Source organism: Oncorhynchus masou, chromosome 11 (genome assembly GCF_036934945.1).
Source record: "Oncorhynchus masou masou isolate Uvic2021 chromosome 11, UVic_Omas_1.1, whole genome shotgun sequence".
In the NCBI taxonomy this organism is placed as follows: domain Eukaryota; kingdom Metazoa; phylum Chordata; class Actinopteri; order Salmoniformes; family Salmonidae; genus Oncorhynchus; species Oncorhynchus masou.
The window spans coordinates 21,833,946-21,855,521 of record NC_088222.1 but is presented as its reverse complement, the minus strand read 5'-3'; the positions used below and the strand labels follow the sequence as shown (position 1 = coordinate 21,855,521).

Genomic DNA, 21,576 nt, shown 5'->3' with positions numbered 1-21,576 from the left:
CAGCCTGCCAGTGCTCAGACCATACGCCGTACACTGCATCAAATTGGTCTGCATGGCTGTCATCCCAGAAGGAAGCCTTGTCTAAAGATGATGCACAAGAAAGCCCGCAAACAGTTTGCTGAAGACAAGCAGACTAAGGACATGGATTACTGGAACCATGTCCTGTGGTCTGATGAGACCAAGATAAACCTATTTGGTTCAGATGGTGTCAAGCATGTGTGGCGGCAACCAGGTGAGGAGTACAAAGACAAGTGTGTCTTACCTACAGTCAAGCATGGTGGTGGGAGTGTCATGGTCTGGGGCTGCATGAGTGCTGCCGGCACTGGGGAGCTCCAGTTCATTGAGGGAACCGTGAATGCCAACATGTACTGTGACATACTGAAGCAGAGCACAATCCCCTCCCTTCGGAGACTGGGCCGCAGGGCAGTATTCCAACATGATAACAACCCCAAACACAACTCCAAGACGACCACTGCCTTGCTAAAGAAGCTGAGGGTAAAGGTGATGGACTGGCCAAGCATGTCTCCAGACCTAAACCCTATTGAGCATCTGTGGGGCATCGTCAAACGGAAGGTGGAGGAGTGCAAGGTCTCTAACACCCACCAGCTCTGTGATGTCGTCGTGGAAGAGGACTCCAGTGGCAACTTGTTGAAGCTCTGGTGAACTCCATGCCCAAGAGGGTTAAGGCAGTGCTGGAAAATGATGGTGGCCACACAAAATATTGACACTTTGGGCCCAATTTGGACATTTTCACCTAGGGGTGTACTCACTTTTGTTGCCAGCGGTTTAGACATTAATGGCTGTGTGTTGAGTTATTTTGAGGGGACAGCAAATTTACACTGTTATACAAGCTGTACACTCACTACTTTACATTGTAGCAAAGTGTCATTTCTTCAGTGTTGTCACATGAAAAGATATACTCAAATATTTACAAAACTGTGAGGGGTGTGCTCACTTTTGTGATATTCTGTATATTTTCACTTGTCGTGTATTAAAGTAGTCAAAAGTGTAGTATTTGTTCCCATATTCCTATCAAGCCTGTGACTCTACAAAGTTGTTGGATGCATTTGCAGTTTGTTTTGGTTATGTTACGGATGATGTTTTTCCCAATAGTAAATCATGTATTGTGTAATTTTGGAGTCACTTTTATTGTAAATAAGAATATAATGTGTTTCGGGAACACTTCTGCATTAATGTGGTTCCTAGCAATGATTATGGATTATGGTAAAGATGAGAGGTCAGCATGTCTTGGAGGTATGACCTTCATATCTCTAACTTTATCATTGTGTGCTAGGAATATGGGACCAAATACAACATTTCTGACCACTTTAATACACGTGTGTGATTCTGTACAAATATTTGACACCTTCAAATGGGGGGACTAGATTCATAGAGCTTACATTTTTAAACAGATAAACAGAATGTTGGAAAATACCCTAAAATAAAAGGTGACATTCCGTCACCTCATATGAAGTATTTGATCTCAAAGTGAAAATGCTGGAGTATAGACCCAAATGAAAAGTTTAAGCTTCACTGTCCAAATAAATTTGTAGGGGAGTGCATGTCGATTTGGCTAAGAGAGGCAGAGCCTAGATCGCCCTTAAATGGTCTTAAGCACTGGTGTTCCAGTGGGAGTAGTGGGCTAAGCTGCATGTTAGAGGATTGTTTTCAAACAAACCCCAGATCAGTAAGAAAAACCTGTATGCCTGTCAAAGCAGAGACCACAGAACGATAAAGCCTACTGGGACAGTAACCACTACGAGGTTTTTGCCCAGACTTGGTGTAGAGCCAGGACCAGACTGAAGGGTTGAGGGTAACAGACCCTGGCAGCCAAGTGTACATGCATACCATCACCTTCTGCACTGCACTGTGATGGCCAAAGGTCAGTGGGTCCCTTTTCCACAGTCAAGCGTCAAGGTTTTTACTGACTGCTTCTATGATATCAGAGATTTTCTGTGCTACCATCACTCCTGGCTAGCTGTTATGTAGCATTTTGTAAAGAGTTTAGTAACACATTACTTTGCAAATGGTGTGATAGAAAGAGAATGTAAGTGAATTGAAAGCAGTGGGCCTGAAGGCTGGCCATATCCAACCTGTCCTGCACCACTTCTCTAGCAATGAGGTCATTTTGTTATTCGTCTATAAAAAAAGAGGATGTCTTGAAATAATGTGGAGAGTATCATTGTAAAGAAAGCTACGCAGCGCTCCGGGATAACCACTGGCAGTACGACTTTATGCCTAGAAAATAAACAATGAATGCAGGCTTTGTATGTTCCTTTGTAAACCGATAATGGCATGCCATGATTTTGGCAGTAGTCTTGTTTACCCATCTACTTGGTTAGCGTGAGGAGTGAGGAGCAGCTGACTGGTGTCTCCCAGGCCCTCAGCCCCTAACGTCCCAGGCTGCTCAGCCCTCTCTGCTTTCCATTAGTGACAAATGAGGAACACTGTCAAAGACGCTCAAACCTGGCATCATTCAAAAGGATCGAAAGCAGAGATAAGATTTGTAAGTTTTGAAAAAGGTTGGAATTGGTCCGCTCCACCCTGTCTCTTCCTTTCTGCGCCCCCTCTCTAAATCGATAGCTTCTGTTATTCTCATAAATCTATGATGTTTTGGAATCGGCAGTGGGTTTAGGATGAACTACCATGGATTACAGACTTTGTACAGAATTTTGAAACTGAAGGATGAGTTTGATTAGTTATGGCTGCACCTTGAATCCGGTTGTTTCAGCACAATCTGATTCTACTTAGAAAACACATGCTCCACATTGGTACCATCCGGGACAAAACAGAGCTCAAATAAATAAGAAAAACAAACATTTCTTTCATAAAATGGACTGCAATAAATAACAATAAGTTAATTCAATCTTAATAAATACATCTTGTGTGTATATATATATATTGTAAATAAATTGGATTTTACATCGATGTGTCGTACCAGACTGTCTCTTTGCTATAGGACTAAACCAGTCAACAGGTTCCCTCGTTCATTGTGAATGTAAACGTTAAGCTCCAGTCTGTGCAGTGAAACCAGAACACTCTGGACTGCAGCTGGAAATACTTGTCAAGAAGAGTTCTGCTCTCACTGTATGCCTCATGATCCGACTACGGAAAAACAGACGTTTTTGAGGAACAATATCCTGAATTCCTCTGATTCCGTCTCAGCAGCTCCATTGCAGGCAAGCCTGTGAGTGTAACAGCATGGTTCCACAGGGAAATGAGAGCGTATCCCCTGTAGGCGTCCAAGAACGTGATCCAATCATGAAGTGAATACTGAGCTGAATTGACAACGTCTCTTTTAAAGACCGTTACGCTGAATTTCTAAGTAATTAAAATTCTATGTAATTATAGCATAGAGGAGTCCCTTCTCCACTGTGACCTGATCTGGGCTCTAAATTAGCCTAATTACTGGAGGTTTGGGGACCACACCATCCCTGTTCACCCCACAGCAGCCTCTCTGGAGTGGGACACAGGACATGCTAATACTGTCCATGGTTCCTAAGACACCACTGGAGTGGACAGTATCCGTCTCATGTTCCCTTCTTTTCCCATGTGTTCCTTCATTCCAAGAGGCAGTACCAGCCTCTGAGAGGCTTTATGTTACTGCTCCTTCTCCTTTCTGTCTGTCTGTCAGCCTTTCTTTCATTCGTCTCTCCCAGAGTCAGACACAGCCACATTTGCGGGCGGAATGCTTCCGCAGAATGTGGTAGTCCTCGTTGTTGTCATCCAGGAATGACAGATCATCGTCAAACGTGATTGGTCGACAGCAGGTGCGGGAGGGTGTGTCCTTGACCAGCTTCTTGTTGTGGGTGAGGTTGTTGAGGATCTTGTCATAGTTGGTCTCTGCATCTGAACAAGGGCCGCTGCAGTACCGGAAGATCAGCTCCTCTTTGGTCCGGTAGCCCAACCCTAAGTCTGTGACGTTGAGATGGACCTCTTTTAGCAAGCAGCCACGGCCTTCAACGGGCTTCATCCGCTGCTCCCCTCTTTCACTGCTCCTCCCTTTGCCCCCTCGCCCCCGACCCTTCTTCTCCCCACGCCCTCCTCTCCCACCCCTTCTTCGGTCTATGTTTGCTGCTCCTCTCTGTCTCCCCTGCTCTCTCTGCTCCCTCCTTCCCCTTGAGCCGCCGGCGGGCTCTGATGATCTTCTCAGTCTGCCAATGGTAGCCTTGATAAAATCCATTACATCCTCAAACTGGTCCGGATATGGGCCTGTGATGTCATCTTTAAGAGAGAGAGGATGCAAAGAGGAAATGACTGATAATGCAATAGTGAATTCAATGCAATAAAATGACAACACATAGAGTCGTAATAAACAATAGAAGTAAAAATAGTAATGACAACAATTTGAATGTTAAATCAATATTGAGCATCTCCATGACAAAGTAGCAATGCTTCGATAACTGTTACAGCTGACAGTGCCATACAGAGGATTGTTTTAGTCTTCCTCATTTTAGGCAAAGCCATATATTAAGAGTTCAGCCAGGTTTTATTATCGCCATGTTGGTGATGTAACAATATGTCAGTGTCTCTGACAGTTCCCTACGAAATGACCCGCTGCAAACAAGCAAAACAGAGTAGCGAATTTAACAGACGTTTGTATTGATTGGCATTCGGGATAATGTGTCTCCAAGTCTGTACTGTGTTGTGGTGTCAACAAATTGTATATCTGCTTTCACTGGACATCTTCATAGGTTTTGAAACTATCAGAGATAAACAGTACAACATCAATTATCACTTAGCTACGGCTATGGAGGAGAAAGTGGCGCTCTCAGAACATTCAGACACAAACCGTATTGGCACGAGTCTTCTCTAAATATGACTCTGATCTTAGTTATAGGTCTTGGAATGGACATCCTTCTCTTTCCCTTTTAAAACATTGAATCAGAGGTTACAGCACCTCCAGAAGGGAATCATATGGAATGTGACATTGAGTTAGAGCAGATCTCTCAGAGCACCTATTCTGCTTCAAATTCAAAACATGCAGGGAGCCCTCTGCCCTCTGCAGAGGGGAACAAGAAGAGACCCAGAGAGTCCTGATCCTTATGTAATACATGTTGATTCTATTATAGTGTAAACCCCCTCCTGCTCCACAGCGCATGAGCATCTTGTAACCCACTCAGAAGATCACAGAAAACATTATTGTGAAATGACTCAATTAGTATGGCACTATTACCCAACAGCAATCAGGTGTATGACGTTTTTATGTTTGTATGTTTGTGCATCTGCGTATTTGGTCGATGGAGGTAAGAGCGTCTGCTAAATGACTTAAATGTAAAATGTAAATGTTAGTAGAGGGGCTATGCTGGCCTTGACATGTTTACTCCAGGCCTCAGTTGACTGGCCTGTGTGTGGTGGGCACAGGGCATCCAGACAGGTTCTGTAGTGTGTCTGTCTGGCAGGTGGAGGTGTCAGTAACCCAGCCTTTCTATGGTGGTGGGTGTCACCTGTCTCACCTGTCCCACTACGAGGGAACAGGTAATCTGATCCACCCAGGTCCAAAGCTGATTGGGCCGTATCGGGTGAGCCAGGGGCCAATCTGTTTAGACACCCTGTGCCTTTTTGATTTAGACACCTCCTATTGTGTGTCTATCAGCTGATACACTATAGAGCAGACAGACAGGGGTATGTACTATTCTATGCCAGCTCACAGACAGGGGTAGGTACTATTCTATGCCAGCTGACAGACAGGGGTAGGTACTATTCTATGTTAGCAGACAGACAGGGGTAGGTACTATTCTATATTAGCTGACAGACAGGGGTAGGTACTATTCTATGCCAGCTGACAGACAGGGGTAGGTACTATTCTATGCCAGCTGACAGACAGGGGTAGGTACTATTCTATGTTAGCTGACAGACAGGGGTCGGTACTATTCTATGTTAGCAGACAGACAGGGGTAGGTACTATTCTATGTTAGCAGACAGACAGGGGTAGGTACTATTCTATGCCAGCTGACAGACAGGGGTAGGTACTATTCTATGTTAGCTGACAGACAGGGGTAGGTACTATTCTATGCCAGCTGACAGACAGGGGTAGGTACTATTCTATGCCAGCTGACAGACAGGGGTAGGTACTATTCTATGTTAGCAGACAGACAGGGGTAGGTACTATTCTATGCCAGCTGACAGACAGGGGGAGGTACTATTCTATGTTAGCAGACAGACAGGGGTAGGTACTATTCTATGCCAGCTGACAGACAGGGGGAGGTACTATTCTATGTTAGCTGACAGACAGGTGAAGTGTTCTGCAGCAAAACCGCCCAAAATACAGAAACGCCTGGCTCTCCCATGCACCTGTTTGAAACGTTCTCTAGAATCATGTTTTTATAATTTAGAGATCAGCTCTGAAGCCTGCCGGTGTAAAGCTCCACTGAGACCCAAGTGAAGTCCTGACAAGGATCCGACAGGGCCCAAAATATTATTTACTATTAACAACTTCCTCCGTTTCCTAGCCTAGTTGTGCATGCTCCAGTAGCCACATGTTTTCTGTCCTGCAGAAACAAGTATCTCTAGAGGCTGTGGATCAGCTGCAGAGACACTTGCCTCCAAAGATGACTTGGAATGGGTACAAGAGTCATCGCTTACCACAGACATTGCAACTGAAACAAAAGGCCAAACCCTCCCGTTGAGTTCCAGGGTTGTTTACACCTTGATGCATTGTTAACGGTCTTAAGTTACAGAACAGGCCGAAGGGATGTCACTCACCGCCGCTAACTGAATATGAGGTGAGGGGAAACATTTCTCTGGTCGAAATGTTCCATGTCTCATCTACAGCTTATACTGTGTAAAGAAAAGACAGGTTCATGCTCTTTTAAACAAATTGAATTCCTCGCCCTCGCAGCTGCTAAAATGAACATAAATACAATATTGAGCTTTCCCTTGTTGCTTCTTACTCCATATAGTCCATTCTTTCTCCTGTGATCGGCATCTGTTATGCGGTTCCTCTACTGTAACTTGGTTGGGGGGGGAGGGGTGCTTTGTTTTCCTGACAGGGAGAGGGCACAAATACCGCAGTCCCAGAGAGGCAGGGTTGAAGATAAACAAGGCAGTAGGAATGTCAGTGCTCAACTCTGTTTAGGACTGAGGTGCTGCAGTCACTATTTCTTGCTCCTTCTGCCGCATGGATGTTTTGACCCCAGCGTGACGCTGCCCACAGCAGCAGAGAAGGCTGCTCAAACCTGCTGTTAGACAAACTACTGCTCCTCCTCTGAAACAGGCACTCAGCAGGATTCATCAATGACTGGTCTGGCCTCTGTTCAAGGGCGCTTCACACTATCAGGCATCAATTACATTGACTGCTGTCCCTTTATTTGGGATAAGCATGCCTTGCTATGTGGTTCATAGCAAAAGGCAGTAGCTTGCAAGACTTTACCCACCAAAAAGCAAGTGTAACCCCAGAGAGCCTGTTCTTACCAGGGGAGCACCCCTGGTGCAATATGTAACACATGGCAACCTATGGCCATGGCAAACAGATATGTATCCTCTCTGTTTGGACTGAATGTAGCACGTTTGTTTTGGTAATCAGGCAATTTGAACACACTGAGTACCAACCAATACATGGTATGCTTAATGTATGGTGTGTCACCCTCTTTAAACCCATATTCACATCAAGAAACTGAGAACCAGTTGAGGACTGAGTACTGCAGTCACATTAATGCTATGGTTTTGCAACAGAGTCTCATCAAGCAACTTTAAGCAACTTTTAATTTCTATAAGAAATTATAATTTTCCTGAAGACGGTCTGATCTTATGCAGAAGAAAGTATGTTTGAAGCTTCAGTAGGTGAAAAAACAATGTATCAGAATCTTGACTTACATTTTTCTTCCATGGAAATCTCTTGCAGACTGTGAGACTCTGACTGGAACTCTGGCTCTGGTTCCTCCACAGACGGGGACAGAGAATCACTATGCCAATCCGAGTAGTGAGCTCGTTTGGCAGGCTGAAGGTTTTGGTAAAGGGGGCGTGTGGAGACGGAGCTCAGGAGCAACAAACACGTGGCCAAAACATCCCATAACTTCATCTTAGACTCAGTTCCTATGAAGGAATCTGCAAGAAAACGAGACGGATGTGTGAGTTGGATCCTACTTTACAATAATCAAACATTTCCGAATTGGATTGAACTACGGATATGTGTAGGCTGTAGACACAGTGCCAAAAGGGGGTTGGTTTGGTCATCTTTCAATAGGGGGTTGGTTTGGTCATCTTTCAATAGGGGGTTGGTTTGGTCATCTTTCAATAGCGAGAACTGGAAAATATTACAAGTTGATAAAATGTATAAAAATGCTGGGCAGGCCATTATTGTGGCTACCATGGCTACGCCCCCATAGGATAACAACGGCCTCTATCCACACGGCACAAGAGGTCCCTGAATAGTTTGATGAGCATAAAAACAATGTAAATCATATGCCATGGCCGTCTCAGACACCAGATCTCAACCCAATTGAATACTTATGGGAGATTCTGAAGCAGCGCCTATGACAGCGTTTTCCTCCATGGTCAATAAAACACCAAATGATGGAATTTCCCGTGGAAGAATTGAGGTCTCCGATAGAGTTCCAGACACTTGTAGATTCTATGCCGAAGTGCATTGAAGCTGTTCTCGCTGGTGGTGGCCCAACGCCCTAAGAAACTTTATGTTGGTGTTTATTTTGCCAGTTACCTGTAGTTATTTGTATGACGTTTTGTTGGCTAACTGGGGTTCCAAATTAACAAACTTCAGAGAGCATTATTTACATTTGATCAAATTTGATATTTTTCAATTTAAAGGTCAAATATGTCTAGAAGGTTATAAACACTATATGTAACTATAAACTGTTACCACATTGGTATTTAGGTTTAAATAGACTAGATATAATCTATTAATATAATTTAATACATGACTATCCTATTACTTTAGGGACCTCCATAGCTTCTGCATGATACAAATGATTGTTTTTGTGCCAAGATATTTCTGCATGTCTATGAATTTCCATTCTGGCCCAAACAACACCTCGATTACAACTAATTGTAAACCTATTTCAGAGAGAATTTCTGAGTGCGTGTTACTGAAATAGGTGGCCGCCACAGGCGTAGGGTGCGTCTTTACTCCAAAATGTGTTTATGGACACCATGCATAGCGCGTTGGCTACTGTCCAGCAGAAAGGTTACACAAGCCCAAATGTTGACATGAATTCGCCAGATGGTGAATCCCTGGCCAATTAATTATTACCTGGACTCTTGTTAATTAATTGAGCATTGTCTGCAGCTAAAGTTTGTCCATTTTAATAGGCTTCATGCATTAAATAAATTGCTTCCAATTGCTTCCAATTGTGCAGCTAACACCGATTTTTTTATACACAGCTAGTGCATAGTGTGTATATGCTATTATATAACGGCCCTTTTTTTTACACGTTTGATGCATTTGTCCTTTCGAAGATAATAATTGATGAATGCTTTTTTGTATTTTGTAGGCTAGACATTCAGAATGTCCAATAGCCTCAAAATGAATGTATCAATATCATAGGCATACGACAGCCTACACACATGCATCTAAATTACTCAATACTACTGAACAACCAAAAACTGTGAATGTACTGTGCTTACCTTAAATCTGGCCCTTGCAGACCTGCAATTGGTATCAGTATTAAAATCCAACACACAGCGATGCATTTAACGTTCCGTGGTGCGTCAGAATCAGCCCTAGTTGTATCCAAAGGATATATTCAGACTGTAAACTTGTATCTGATCACATATATCCGATGCGTTCATCCGATGCGTTTAAAGTAATTTACAATGTAAAAATGACCCTGAAAATGAATGCAACAAGGCTTGATGAGTGGCTTCTCGTATACAGAGCAGCCAACCATGTGTCTGCCCACAGGTAGGCTACGCGCTGGAGTGACTGGCTGGGCAAAGTGCCGCTGCGCTCTCTCTCCAGGCGCTCAGTCGCAAACTAATTGGATTCTGGTTTCCACATTGGATATCCGAGATAGATCCACCATCACCAACTGCAAGGAGTCAAATGAAGACATCGGCTTTCCCGACGCAGGGAGTGGACCAGTTCGGCAAAGCCGAGGCACAGAAAAACGTACAGAAAACTCGCGTTAGGGAGACCGTTAAGTGTTACTTTGGACCTTTTTCATGCGAGAAAATGTAATAAATAACGTTCGTAACATCCACCAGAGCAACATGTATGATCATGAAGATTTACACGATGTTTTCATATCCCCAATGTATTCTAATAAAAAATTAGGGCAATGATGTGTATTCTCCATTATATCCAAGGTGTCCGCGTGAGGAGTGAGCAGGCTGTCCACATGCGGGCTCTTCAGGCTGGCACTGGCAGTACAGATGTGCAGCTGTCTGCGCATTACACCATACCCGGCGCAGAGAGCGGTTTGGATAGATTTATAGCTTTAAGCACGCTGACGTTTCGAAGTGTCCGCCCTTCTTTTCTCGACCTCTGCACGACCAAACAGTAAGTAGAGACAGAAGTCCACTCCAACACACATCTCCAAAACACCCCTGGCACTCCATTTGCTGGGTCGCAGTTTTGGGATGTCTTGAGGATTATGTCACTCTCCTGATGTCCTCGGGTTAGATTTCAGTAATGCGGAAGGCGATTTGGAGACATTCGGTTGCGATACATGTTCCTTGCCTAAACTGATCTTCACCGCGCGCGCTGGGTGTCGGGTTCGGTCTGGTGGCTACACACAGCTCAAATTAGGATGCTCACCACTCGTATTTACTTGGAAGCACTTGTAAATACATGTGATGGACATTTGGGGAGAAAAGTGAACATGTATAACGACTTTTAACATTTTACGTATATGGCGGCAAACTATATAATTCTCCATAATTGAATGCATCTGTAGAATACTCATAACTATTCAGATGCACGCTATAGGTCGCAGCAAATGGTCACTTAATAACCCGTGTTTGGTGTCGTTATCCCTGCAGGGGTCTATGTGAGCCACAATAGAGGCACCAGAAGCCTTCTGGGATATGGCACCTGAGAGGCCTGGTCCATTAACCCTCATCATTTACACTCAACAATCTCCTTTCATCTTTAGGAGGTCCACATTCATCCAGGTTTAACCCAACTGTTCATGAATTTATGTGAATTTAGTATTGATGAGTTAGAAGGTACCTGACCCCCCCCCCCCAAAAAACCTCCATCAAAATAGAAAAAAACCTCCAAACACAGCACACATGTTTTATTAGAGAGAGCAGGACTTAGTTTCTGTTTGACAGGCAAATTACCAAGGGAAATTTCTGAATGTCGACAAAAGGGATGCAAATCCTACTGTTGACACTGTAAATCCAAAGTGACTGGTGATATGATTTAGCTTGTTTAGATCATTCATTGGTAATAAAGGTGCGTACTTGTTAGCTCCAGGACTGGAATATCATGTCAATACATGCATTCTCTAATATGGTTTTGCCCTGGTTACCCTGTGTTCTCTTGGTATTGAGTCCTTTCTACATACACACAATACTGTAGATTCCTCACTGGCATGTTCTCTTCTGAAGCTATGCATTTCATTGTTGCTATATCATTAACAGACTGTGAGTAATAGGTGCACCAATAACCTGTCAAGAGGCATACAATTGTCTAAATCCATATAATGTAGGTGTAAAGACACCTATGACTGACTGTGTGCTGCTTACTACATCTCATAATTATGCCTAAACCACAGCATAACTATTTTTGCTCAGTGAATCACTTTTAAGTGTTGTGTCTGTGTAAGAATGTAGGATGTTTCAAAAGCCAAGGGAGGGATATCCTCTACCAAGGTGTAGTACTACATAATAATTGAATAACCAGTAGTTTATAAGTGCAGGTGCAGGCTAAGGGAGTATATGACATATTTACAGAGTGGATCATAAAAGAAAAATGCTTTTACAAAAACTATAGTAAATTGATTTACAGTACACAGAAGATGGGTTCTTAATTGCATTCCCAGTATCTTCTCTCCTCTGTCCATGGTACATCCCTTTCTTGATGTTAACCTTTAAGCATTTGCACAACCCCACTGACCTGCTTTAACTCCATTGTCTAGAACCTTAAAACAAATAGGGGTCAAAAGTGAGCTATTCTGCCTGTGCTTACTCTGATGCTGAGAGGTTATGGCCTACATCTGCACCCTGGATCAAGTTTACACACCTAAACAGTATAGTCTCCCATCCACTAGCTCTACATGTGCTTCATCTCAGGATGATCTGTATTCACTATTAATTTCTGTTGGTATTCCAAATGGTTGTTTGATGTCATCAGTCACTAATTGATTCACTAATTGATTCATGTCATGTTACAGGATTAAAGGTTGATAGTCAGGTTTTTTGTCACATACACACCGGATAGGTGCAGTGAAATGTGTTCTTTTACAGGGTCCGCCATAGTAGTACAGCGCTCCTGGAGCAAATTAGGGTTAAAGGGATACTTCAGGATTTGGGCAATGAGGCCACTTATCTACTTCCCAGAGTCAGATGAACTCGTGGATACCAGTTTAAAGGAAGTTGCTAACTAGCTCTAGCGTAATAACTGGAAGTCTATGTGCTAGCATGCTGCTGTAGTAGATAGTCATTGTTCTAATTTACGCTAGTTAGGATTGGCTCATGTAACAACCTATAACTTCCTTCATGCTGGACACAGAGACATAAACATGGTATCCAGAGGTTCATCTGACTCTGGGGAAGTATATAAAGGGCTTAATTGTAAAAATCCCAAGTATCCCTTTAAGTGCCTTGCTCAAGGGCACTTAAATAGTGTTGACAGTAAAAGATGGCGGAAACCATTTAACTACAGGCTGATACAAGTACCATGTGTCTGTGGGTGAATCTGTTGACATTTGAAGGGAGGCACTCATTCCATAGTGAAGTCCTATCCCCTGCTTCTCCTTTGAGATGGCATTATATTTAAAGGTCCAATGCAGCTGTTTTTATCTCAATATCAAATCATTTCTGGGTAACAATGAAGTATCTTACCATGATTGTTTTAAATTAAAATGGTCAAAAACAAACAAAAATAGCTTCTTAGCAAAGTGCAATTTCTCAAGCAAGAACTTTGCTAGGACTGTCTGGGAGTGGTTTTAGTTGGGAAGGGAAAACTGAAAATTTGCTGTTATTGGCAGAGAGGTTTAGAACTCTTTCTTATTGGTCTATTAACTAATTTACCGCTTGGTGATGTCGCCATGGAAGGCCAAAACTCCCTCTCACCAAAACAGGCTGAGATTTCAGGTGTTCTTTTCAAACACCTGTTACACTAAAAGGGCATAATCATAATTTTCACACTATCTCATTATTATTGCAACCTCATAGTGTGGAAATATATATAAAATACAAGAAGATCACGTTTTTGACTGCACTAGGCCTTTATGCGGTGCAGTCATAATTGGCGAACTGCCCAGTCCCCCTGATTTAGGTCTTGCCATGAGAGTCACTTTAACTGTCTCTTTCTTGCTCTATTTCCTCTGAGCATTATTGACTGTCAGAGCTGTGTGTGCATGTGTCTGTGCTGCTCTGGGTTTGGCCAAATGTTTGGCTTGGTGTTGGTGCCTCCAGGATGGATGCCCATTGACCATGGACATCTAGATACAATACATCACATATCCTTTATGGAAGAAGAGGTTACTAGTGGTTACTACTAACAAACCATGACAAACAAACACTACCATAAAAACAAGAATAAACAGAATTCCATAATGATGCCCATTTTCCATCTTACGGTCAACGAGAATATCAACAATAATGACAACAATATACTGTCTGCTACCAACAACTCAGTAATGGCACAGTCAAGTTGGTGTGTTCAGTAACAGATAGCAACAAAGCCAAAATATACAACAAACAGTGGTCCTGAACTAGAGCCTTCATAGAGAGTTGGGTCTTTAAAAGTGATTTAAAGGGATGAGTATTTTTAATGTGGAGGGGCTGAGAATTCCACAGGCGGGGGGTTGAAGTGGAGAGGGGGCTGTCCCCTGTGGGGTATGGGGGCAGTAAGGATGTCACGGCTCTCGTCGTAATGAGGATCGGACCAAAGCGCAGCGTGGTAAGTATTCATGATTTTATTTAATCACAAAACACTCGAACAAAATAAACGAGGGAAAACCGAAACAGTTCTGTAAGGAGCATAAACTCTACAGAAAACAACTACCCACAAAACACAGGTGGGTAAAAGGCTGCTGAAGTATGATTCCCAATCAGAAACAACGATACACAGATGTCCCTGATTGAGAACCATACCCGGCCAAAACATAGAAATAAAGAAACTAGAATGCCCACCCTAGTCACACCCTGGCCTAACCAAAATAGAAAATAAAATCCTCTCGATGGCCAGGGCGTGACAAAGGAGACCAGGGTCAGAGCCCAGGAGCTGCAAGAGTGACTTGAGGTCAGTTACCAGTCCACTCAAACTGATTTGTAGAGTACTTCTCACAATGACATTGTCACCAAGCCTCGAATACGTTACGGAAAGCCAGTGGAGGTGTTGTGTTGGTAGGTTTTTATGGTGTGATAACTGAAAAAAACAGCAGAGGAACTAGATATTTGGGAATTATCAAACAGCTTTCTCTGGCTGGCACTGGGGAAGTGTGTCTCAACTTTGCATGACTGGGCAACAACACAGGTTATGATTGAAGATGGTCATGCCAGTGCACAGAGCCAGTGAAGTTAGAAGAGATGCAATATTATTATTAATATCAAGTCTCGTCACAGAGAACAGCTGAGAGAGATTGATCCAATAGCAAATCTGGAATACAATCAACAATTATCATAAAAAGCAATCAATCACTTTCAGTGACGTGATCTTTTAATTTTAGATGCATTCATAAGGATGTTAGTCACAGAGCTCTCTGATGTCAGAGACTAGTTGAACATGACCAGCTGAAAGACAGACAGAGCGTGTATTGTTAAGTGGATTAGACTGGAGCTAGACTGGGGTGACACCAAAGACTTCCTCATACGGCCCTCTCTCTGGACCTCTGATACTAACATTAATGAGGTAGTAGTGGGTCCCAAAAAAAGTCCTAATTTTAGAAAGCACCTTTGTTTAAGAATACAGCACAGACGGAGGGTGCCATTGCCCCCCCCCCCCCAGGGCTGAATTTCTAAAGTGCTTGTATGAAATATGAAGTGGTTTGGAGGAGTAACATGAGAAAGCTGAAGGAATCACCACCACATGGGGTGTGAGGAAGAGACTCGTGACTGAGTTGGAAGTGCTTTCTTTTGTCATTAGGCGTGCAGTGCGACGGGGAGAACACCTCTATATTTAATGCCAACCCTCAGATCACTCAAACAGCCTGTCTCAGTAGGATGGTGACTGTTGGTTGATCTTTAGTATTTAAACTCAACCCCAGTGTTTAAAATAACTAGTCACAAAGAGTTTGGGGACTTTTTGGGACAGCTTTGGGTCTTGTCATGTGGTGGGTTTCATTGTGTGTGTGTGTATCATACAGGGCAGAGGAAAGCTGATTAACAGGGGTCATCACACTAAACTGTTGATAACTGTTGATAGTCGCAAAACCCATCAAGCGCTATGATGAAACTGGCTCTCATGTGGACCACCACAGGAAAGGAAGACCCAGAGTTACCTCTGCTGAAAGAGGATAAGTTCATTCGAGATACCAGCCTCAGAAATTGCAGCCCAAATAAATGTTTTACAGAGTTCAAGTAACAGACACATCTCAACATCAACTGTTCAGAGGAGACTGCGTGAATCAGGCCTACATGGTCAAATTGCTGCAAAGAAACCACTACTAAAGGACACCAATAAGAAGAAGAGACTTGCTTAGGCCAAGAAATACGAGCAATGGACATTAGACCGGTGGAAATCTGTCCTTTGGTCTGAGTCCAAATCTTTATTTTTGGTTCCAACCATAGTGTCTTTGGGAGACGCAGAGTAGGTGAACGGATGATCTCCGCATGTGTGGTTCCCACCGTGAAGCATGGAGGAGGAGTTGTGATGGTGTGGGGGTGCTTTGTCTGGTGACACTGTCAGTGATTTATTTAGAATTCACGGTACACTTAACCAGCATGTCTACCACAGCATTCTGCAGCAATACGCCATCCCATCTGGTTTGCACTTAGTTGGACTATCATTTGTTTTTAAACAGGACAATCACCCAACACACCTCCAGGTTGTGTAAGGGTTATTTGATGAAGAAGTAGAGTGCTGCATCAGATGACCTGGCCTCCACAATCACCTGACCTCAACCCAATTGAGATGGTTTGGGATGAGTTGGACCGCAGAGTGAATGAAAAGCAGTCAACAAGTGCTCAGCATACTTGGGAACTCCTTCAAGACTCTTGGAAAAGCATTCCAGGTGAAGCTGGTTGCGAGAATGCCAAGAATGTGCAAAGTTGACATCAAGACAAGGAAAGGGTGGCTACTTTGAAGAATCTAAAATATATTTTGATTTGTTTAACACTTTTTTGGTTACTACACGATTCCGTATGTGTTACTTCATAGTTTTGATGTCTTCACTATTATTCTACAATGCAGAAAAAAGGTTTACATTTTTTATTTTTTATTTGAATGAGTAGGTGTTTCTAAATTTTTGACTGGTACTGTATATCTAAAGATACTCCTAGAAGGCGTCAGTATGATCCACCATTGTGTTTAGTACATGGGACATATGTTAGCCACTCGTTGGCCTGTTATTTTTTGCCTGGTGTGTTTTATGGTCCTGCTGACCAGTGATACTGTTTGTGGACTATGAAAGGTCAGAATGTTAGCAGGATTATCAGGCTAGCACATGGAACTCACTCACATTATACACCCCCCACTCACATTATACACCCCCCACTCACATTATACACCCCCCTCTCACATTATACACCCCCACTCACATTATACACCCCCACTCACATTATACACCCCCCTCACTCACATTATACACCCCCACTCACATTATACACCCCCCACTCACATTATACACCCCTCACTCACATTATACACCCCCCACTCACATTATACACCCCCCACTCACATTATACACCCCCCACTCACATTATACACCCCCCACTCACATTATACACCCCCCACTCACATTATACACCCCTCACTCACATTATACACCCCCCACTCACATTATACACCCCCCACTCACATTATACAACCCTCACTCACATTATACACCCCTCACTCACATTATACACCCCCACTCACATTATACAACCCCAATCACATTATACACCCCTCACTCACATTATACAACCCTCACTCACATTATACACCCTCACTCACATTATACACCCCTCACTCACATTATACACCCCTCACTCACATTATACACCCCCACTCACATTATACACCCCTCACTCACATTATACACCCCCCACTCACATTATACACCCTCACTCACATTATACACCCCCACTCACATTATACACCCCCACTCACATTATACACCCCCACTCACATTATACACCCCCACTCACATTATACACCCCCACTCACATTATACACCCCTCACTCACATTATACACCCCCACTCACATTATACACCCCCACTCACATTATACACCCCCACTCACATTATACACCCCCACTCACATTATACACCCCCACTCACATTATACACCCCTCACTCACATTATACACCCCCACTCACATTATACACCCCCACTCACATTATACAACCCTCACTCACATTATACACCCTCACTCACATTATACACCCCCACTCACATTATACAACCCCCAATCACATTATACACCCCTCACTCACATTATACAACCCTCACTCACATTATACACCCCTCACTCACATTATACACCCCTCACTCACATTATACACCCCTCACTCACATTATACACCCCCACTCACATTATACACCCCTCACTCACATTATACACCCCCCACTCACATTATACACCCCCAATCACATTATACAACCCTCACTCACATTATACAACCCTCACTCACATTATACACCCCTCACTCACATTATACACCCCTCACTCACATTATACACCCCTCACTCACATTATACACCCCTCACTCACATTATACACCCCCCAATCACATTATACACCCCCACTCACATTATACACCCCTCACTCACATTATACACCCCTCACTCACATTATACACCCATCACTCGTATTATACACCCCTCACTCACATTATACAACCCTCACTCACATTATACACCCCTCACTCACATTATACACCCCTCACTCACATTATACACCCCTCACTCACATTATACACCCCTCACTCACATTATACACCCCTCACTCACATTATACACCCATCACTCGTATTATACACCCCTCACTCACATTATACACCCCTCACTCACATTATACACTCCTCACTCACATTATACACCCCTCACTCACATTATACACCCCTCACTCACATTATACACCCCTCACTCACATTATACACCCATCACTCGTATTATACACCCCTCACTTGCACTACACTCATGGAGTGGACTGTACCTTCTGACATGATACGTGACACTGTATATGCATCTCTGTCCCAACCTCATCAAGTAAGCCTTTGAGGATGATGGTTTGACTCAGTTTGGACAGGTGTATTGACCTGCACCTGTGGTGAAAACATATACACAGTTTGGGTGCTTCAGCAGTTTGTAGGCTTTATTTGAACTACTTGCAGGTGGCATGACCACTGACAGTACCACACATCCCTCCCTGAGCTGCCAAGTGAGCCGACCCTGAACGGATCCCAGACTAGCCAGATAGTATCAGGCAGTGTTTGTTTGATGTGGCTGGGGGACAGTCACATGGCATTGCATAGTGGTCCTGTCTCTAAATCCCCTTTGGAACTCTTGCGGTGTGCCTGGGCACTGATACCCTGGAGGGTAGTGTCTCAACTCCACTAATACCCAGCTGCTACAGGCTGCCAGACACCCGCCATGGATAACCCCTTGAACCAACAGCTTCCTTTTGAGAGAGTAGTAGGTAATGTAACAAAGTTAGATCAGTAGGTGATTGTTATACTACTGCTCAGTTGCTATACAGTGCTGTGTCTCCCTGTTTTCGCTCCCATTTTTTTATGAACTCATGAGGTGGTGTACAGGCATTAATCACACAGTCTACTGTATGTCATGGTACTCCATAAGAAACAGTCTAGGTCACTGATAGAGGTTAAATCTCTCAAACATAGAAATATAATGTACAGAAAGGACACATTTTAAAAACCTACATGTACCATTTCTTTAAAATACTGTGCGCCTTGTATTTGTTCTATTTCTTTTGTCAGTGCAATATACTGTAGATTAAATGAGACAAAATAGCCATATCTTTTCTCAAGTCTAGTACATTCTACATCTATATACTCAGGACAAGACAGTAAAGATCAGAAGTCTTCACAGGAGTTTCTCTTCCCCTGATCTACTCAGCTGTGCCATAGGCCACTGACAGGTTTTACCATGGAGATAAGGGTCAGTGATTGAACTGTCTGCTGTGTTATTAGAACAGCACACTGCAGAGGTGTGGGAACAGCTCATTATTGGTCAAGGGTGAATGATCACCGCATGGGGATCAAAGGGAGCAGATTGTCTTGATCTGGGGGGAAATATTCAATGGCTTTTCAAGACCTTGCATAGGTCGGATTCAAGGTTCTTAAGAAGGTGGAGTGTGCTAAAAGTGGCTGGGTTTGTTATCAAGGTGTGTTCATATCTGACAAAGAGCCTACTTGATATACATTGTGGAATCCTTTTGGAGTAGCAAGTCCCTTTACAATGACATAGTTGTGTGTATGTATGCTAGGCTCTGGATGTATGGGTTGCGGCTCTCTTAATTGTTGCAACAAGGATGGTCTTGACAAGTTCCTAGGATCACACAGGCTTCCAGGAGTCTCTGTGTCCAGCTGGACAGAATCAGTAGAGGTTTCTGCAGGGTCTGTACGGCCTCCAGCGCCTGGCGTCTGTGCTGAGCATGTGCGTCTGGCGTTTGGTCCCCCATGTGTTATCTCTGTAAGCCTTCATCTGGCTATCAGACACATCAGCCAGTGCCTGCAGTCACAGGCACGGCGTCTGTGGTGGGTCAGATAGTTTCCCAGCAGAGCCTTTTAACTCAGCCCACAGCCAACCCCGAGAGTGTCCCTGTTGGTCGCCAGCATGCCTTTGGGCTGATATGTTACCTGTGATGGGTGTGACCTCTACCTTTGACCTTCAGCAGCTGTCATTGTGAGGTGCCATCTCATAAGAGACATGTCGGACGGTCCCCAAGGTGGCACAGTATCAGATCCAACGCTGGTTTTACGGCTCTGACCATTGAAAGAGAGTCCGCCAGGCCGGGCGCCCCCCTACTTCTGTTACTAAGCAAACATGGACGGGCTAGTGCTGAGCAGCCTCACTGGAATCAGAGTCAAATATCCCTGGGGAAGGGAAATGATTACACTACTTGTTGTCCTGCTGCTTTATACACTCTCAATTTACAGGGCTGAGCAGTGCTATTTTAATGATAACCTCTAGCCTTCAGGGTTGCTGGCTTGCTTCTGTTGGCTAAAAATGTTGTACAGGCGGGGGGCTCGGTCTTGACTTTCACAACGTGTACCCGTCGCAAACATAACAAGGTTGCATTAATTGGAGGGGGAAGTGTCAAGGATGTTTTTTGAGGAGGGGTAGTGGGCCCAATGAGTGATCGGAGAGGGGGCCAGATCCTGTTTCTGCTCTCCTCTGCTCTGGTTCCCTGTTCTAATCCAGCCCAGTATGTGTTGAGAACAAGGTGGGGGCCGTTGGCTGTGTGATTCCATCCGGTGGTAGTGCAAAGAGAGTCGCTAACTCCATACTTCCTCCAACGCTTCACTCATAATGGACACACAGAGAGCGCCGAGAACACCTGATGGATCTATGTCAGGCAAATACACATACACACTGGCACACACACATACAGTACACACACACACACACATGCACATGCACACACACACATATAGTACACACACACATATAGTACACACACACACACACACACACACACACACACACACACACACACACACACACACACACACACACACACACACACACACACACACACACACACACACACACACACACACACACGCACACGCACATGCACACACACTTCCAAACCTCGGTGTCAGTCCATACCCAGGGGATATTATGTCTCTCTCTCAGCAGACTGAGCAGCTGGCTCCCCAGGCCGTAACTCTGGTGTCAATCAGCTTACATGCTGGTTGCATTCACTGCTACTGTTATGTTATCATGCATTACTTGCACTATTATGCATATAATCGAAACCAGACATTTCTGCAAATAAATGATGCTTCCAGGTTCAATGTAGGCCTACTAATATCAGCCGGAAAAAGAAAAAACATTGTTTTATATAGTAGATCTGCACCTGGTTACCCTAAACCTCTGAGTACTTTGAGCAGAAAATCTTATTTACTAATTCCTTGGCCAACAGTACAATCTATGTCCAACAATGTGGGAGCACACTGGGACTACTCTGCACATCTGCATGTCATTGCTAGTGGTCTAGTTGGGCTCATATTAATAACAGGGCTAAATTTGTCTCACTATCACAGTGAGGAGACTGGGTGAGGAGGAGAACTGACACCGATCCAAAAGGGTCACTAGCACCATGTAAATCAC

At 43.8% G+C, this 21,576-nt stretch overlaps 1 protein-coding gene across 1 annotated transcript; it reads right to left on the bottom strand.

The window, feature by feature from the left end:
* Positions 1-222: 222 nt before the first annotated feature.
* On the bottom strand, positions 223-8,042 carry LOC135547926 (glial cell line-derived neurotrophic factor-like). Its single transcript, XM_064977135.1, has 2 exons — positions 7,816-8,042; positions 223-4,224 (listed from the first exon to the last, which is right to left on the bottom strand). Exons 1-2 carry the CDS (start codon positions 8,018-8,020, stop codon positions 3,662-3,664), a joined length of 768 nt encoding a protein of 255 aa, XP_064833207.1. The 5' UTR covers positions 8,021-8,042; the 3' UTR covers positions 223-3,661.
* Positions 8,043-21,576: the final 13,534 nt, after the last annotated feature.

What these genes read in the sequence shown, in the direction of transcription:
- LOC135547926 (XM_064977135.1), bottom strand. Translation starts at nt 8,020, where the DNA reads ATGAAGTTATGGGATGTTTTGGCCACGTGTTTGTTGCTCCTGAGCTCC. An exon ending in GATTTCCATGGAAGAAAAAT is followed by an intron (nt 4,225 to 7,815) that starts GTAAGTCAAGAT and finishes TCTCTCTTAAAG; the next exon opens with ATGACATCACAGGCCCATAT.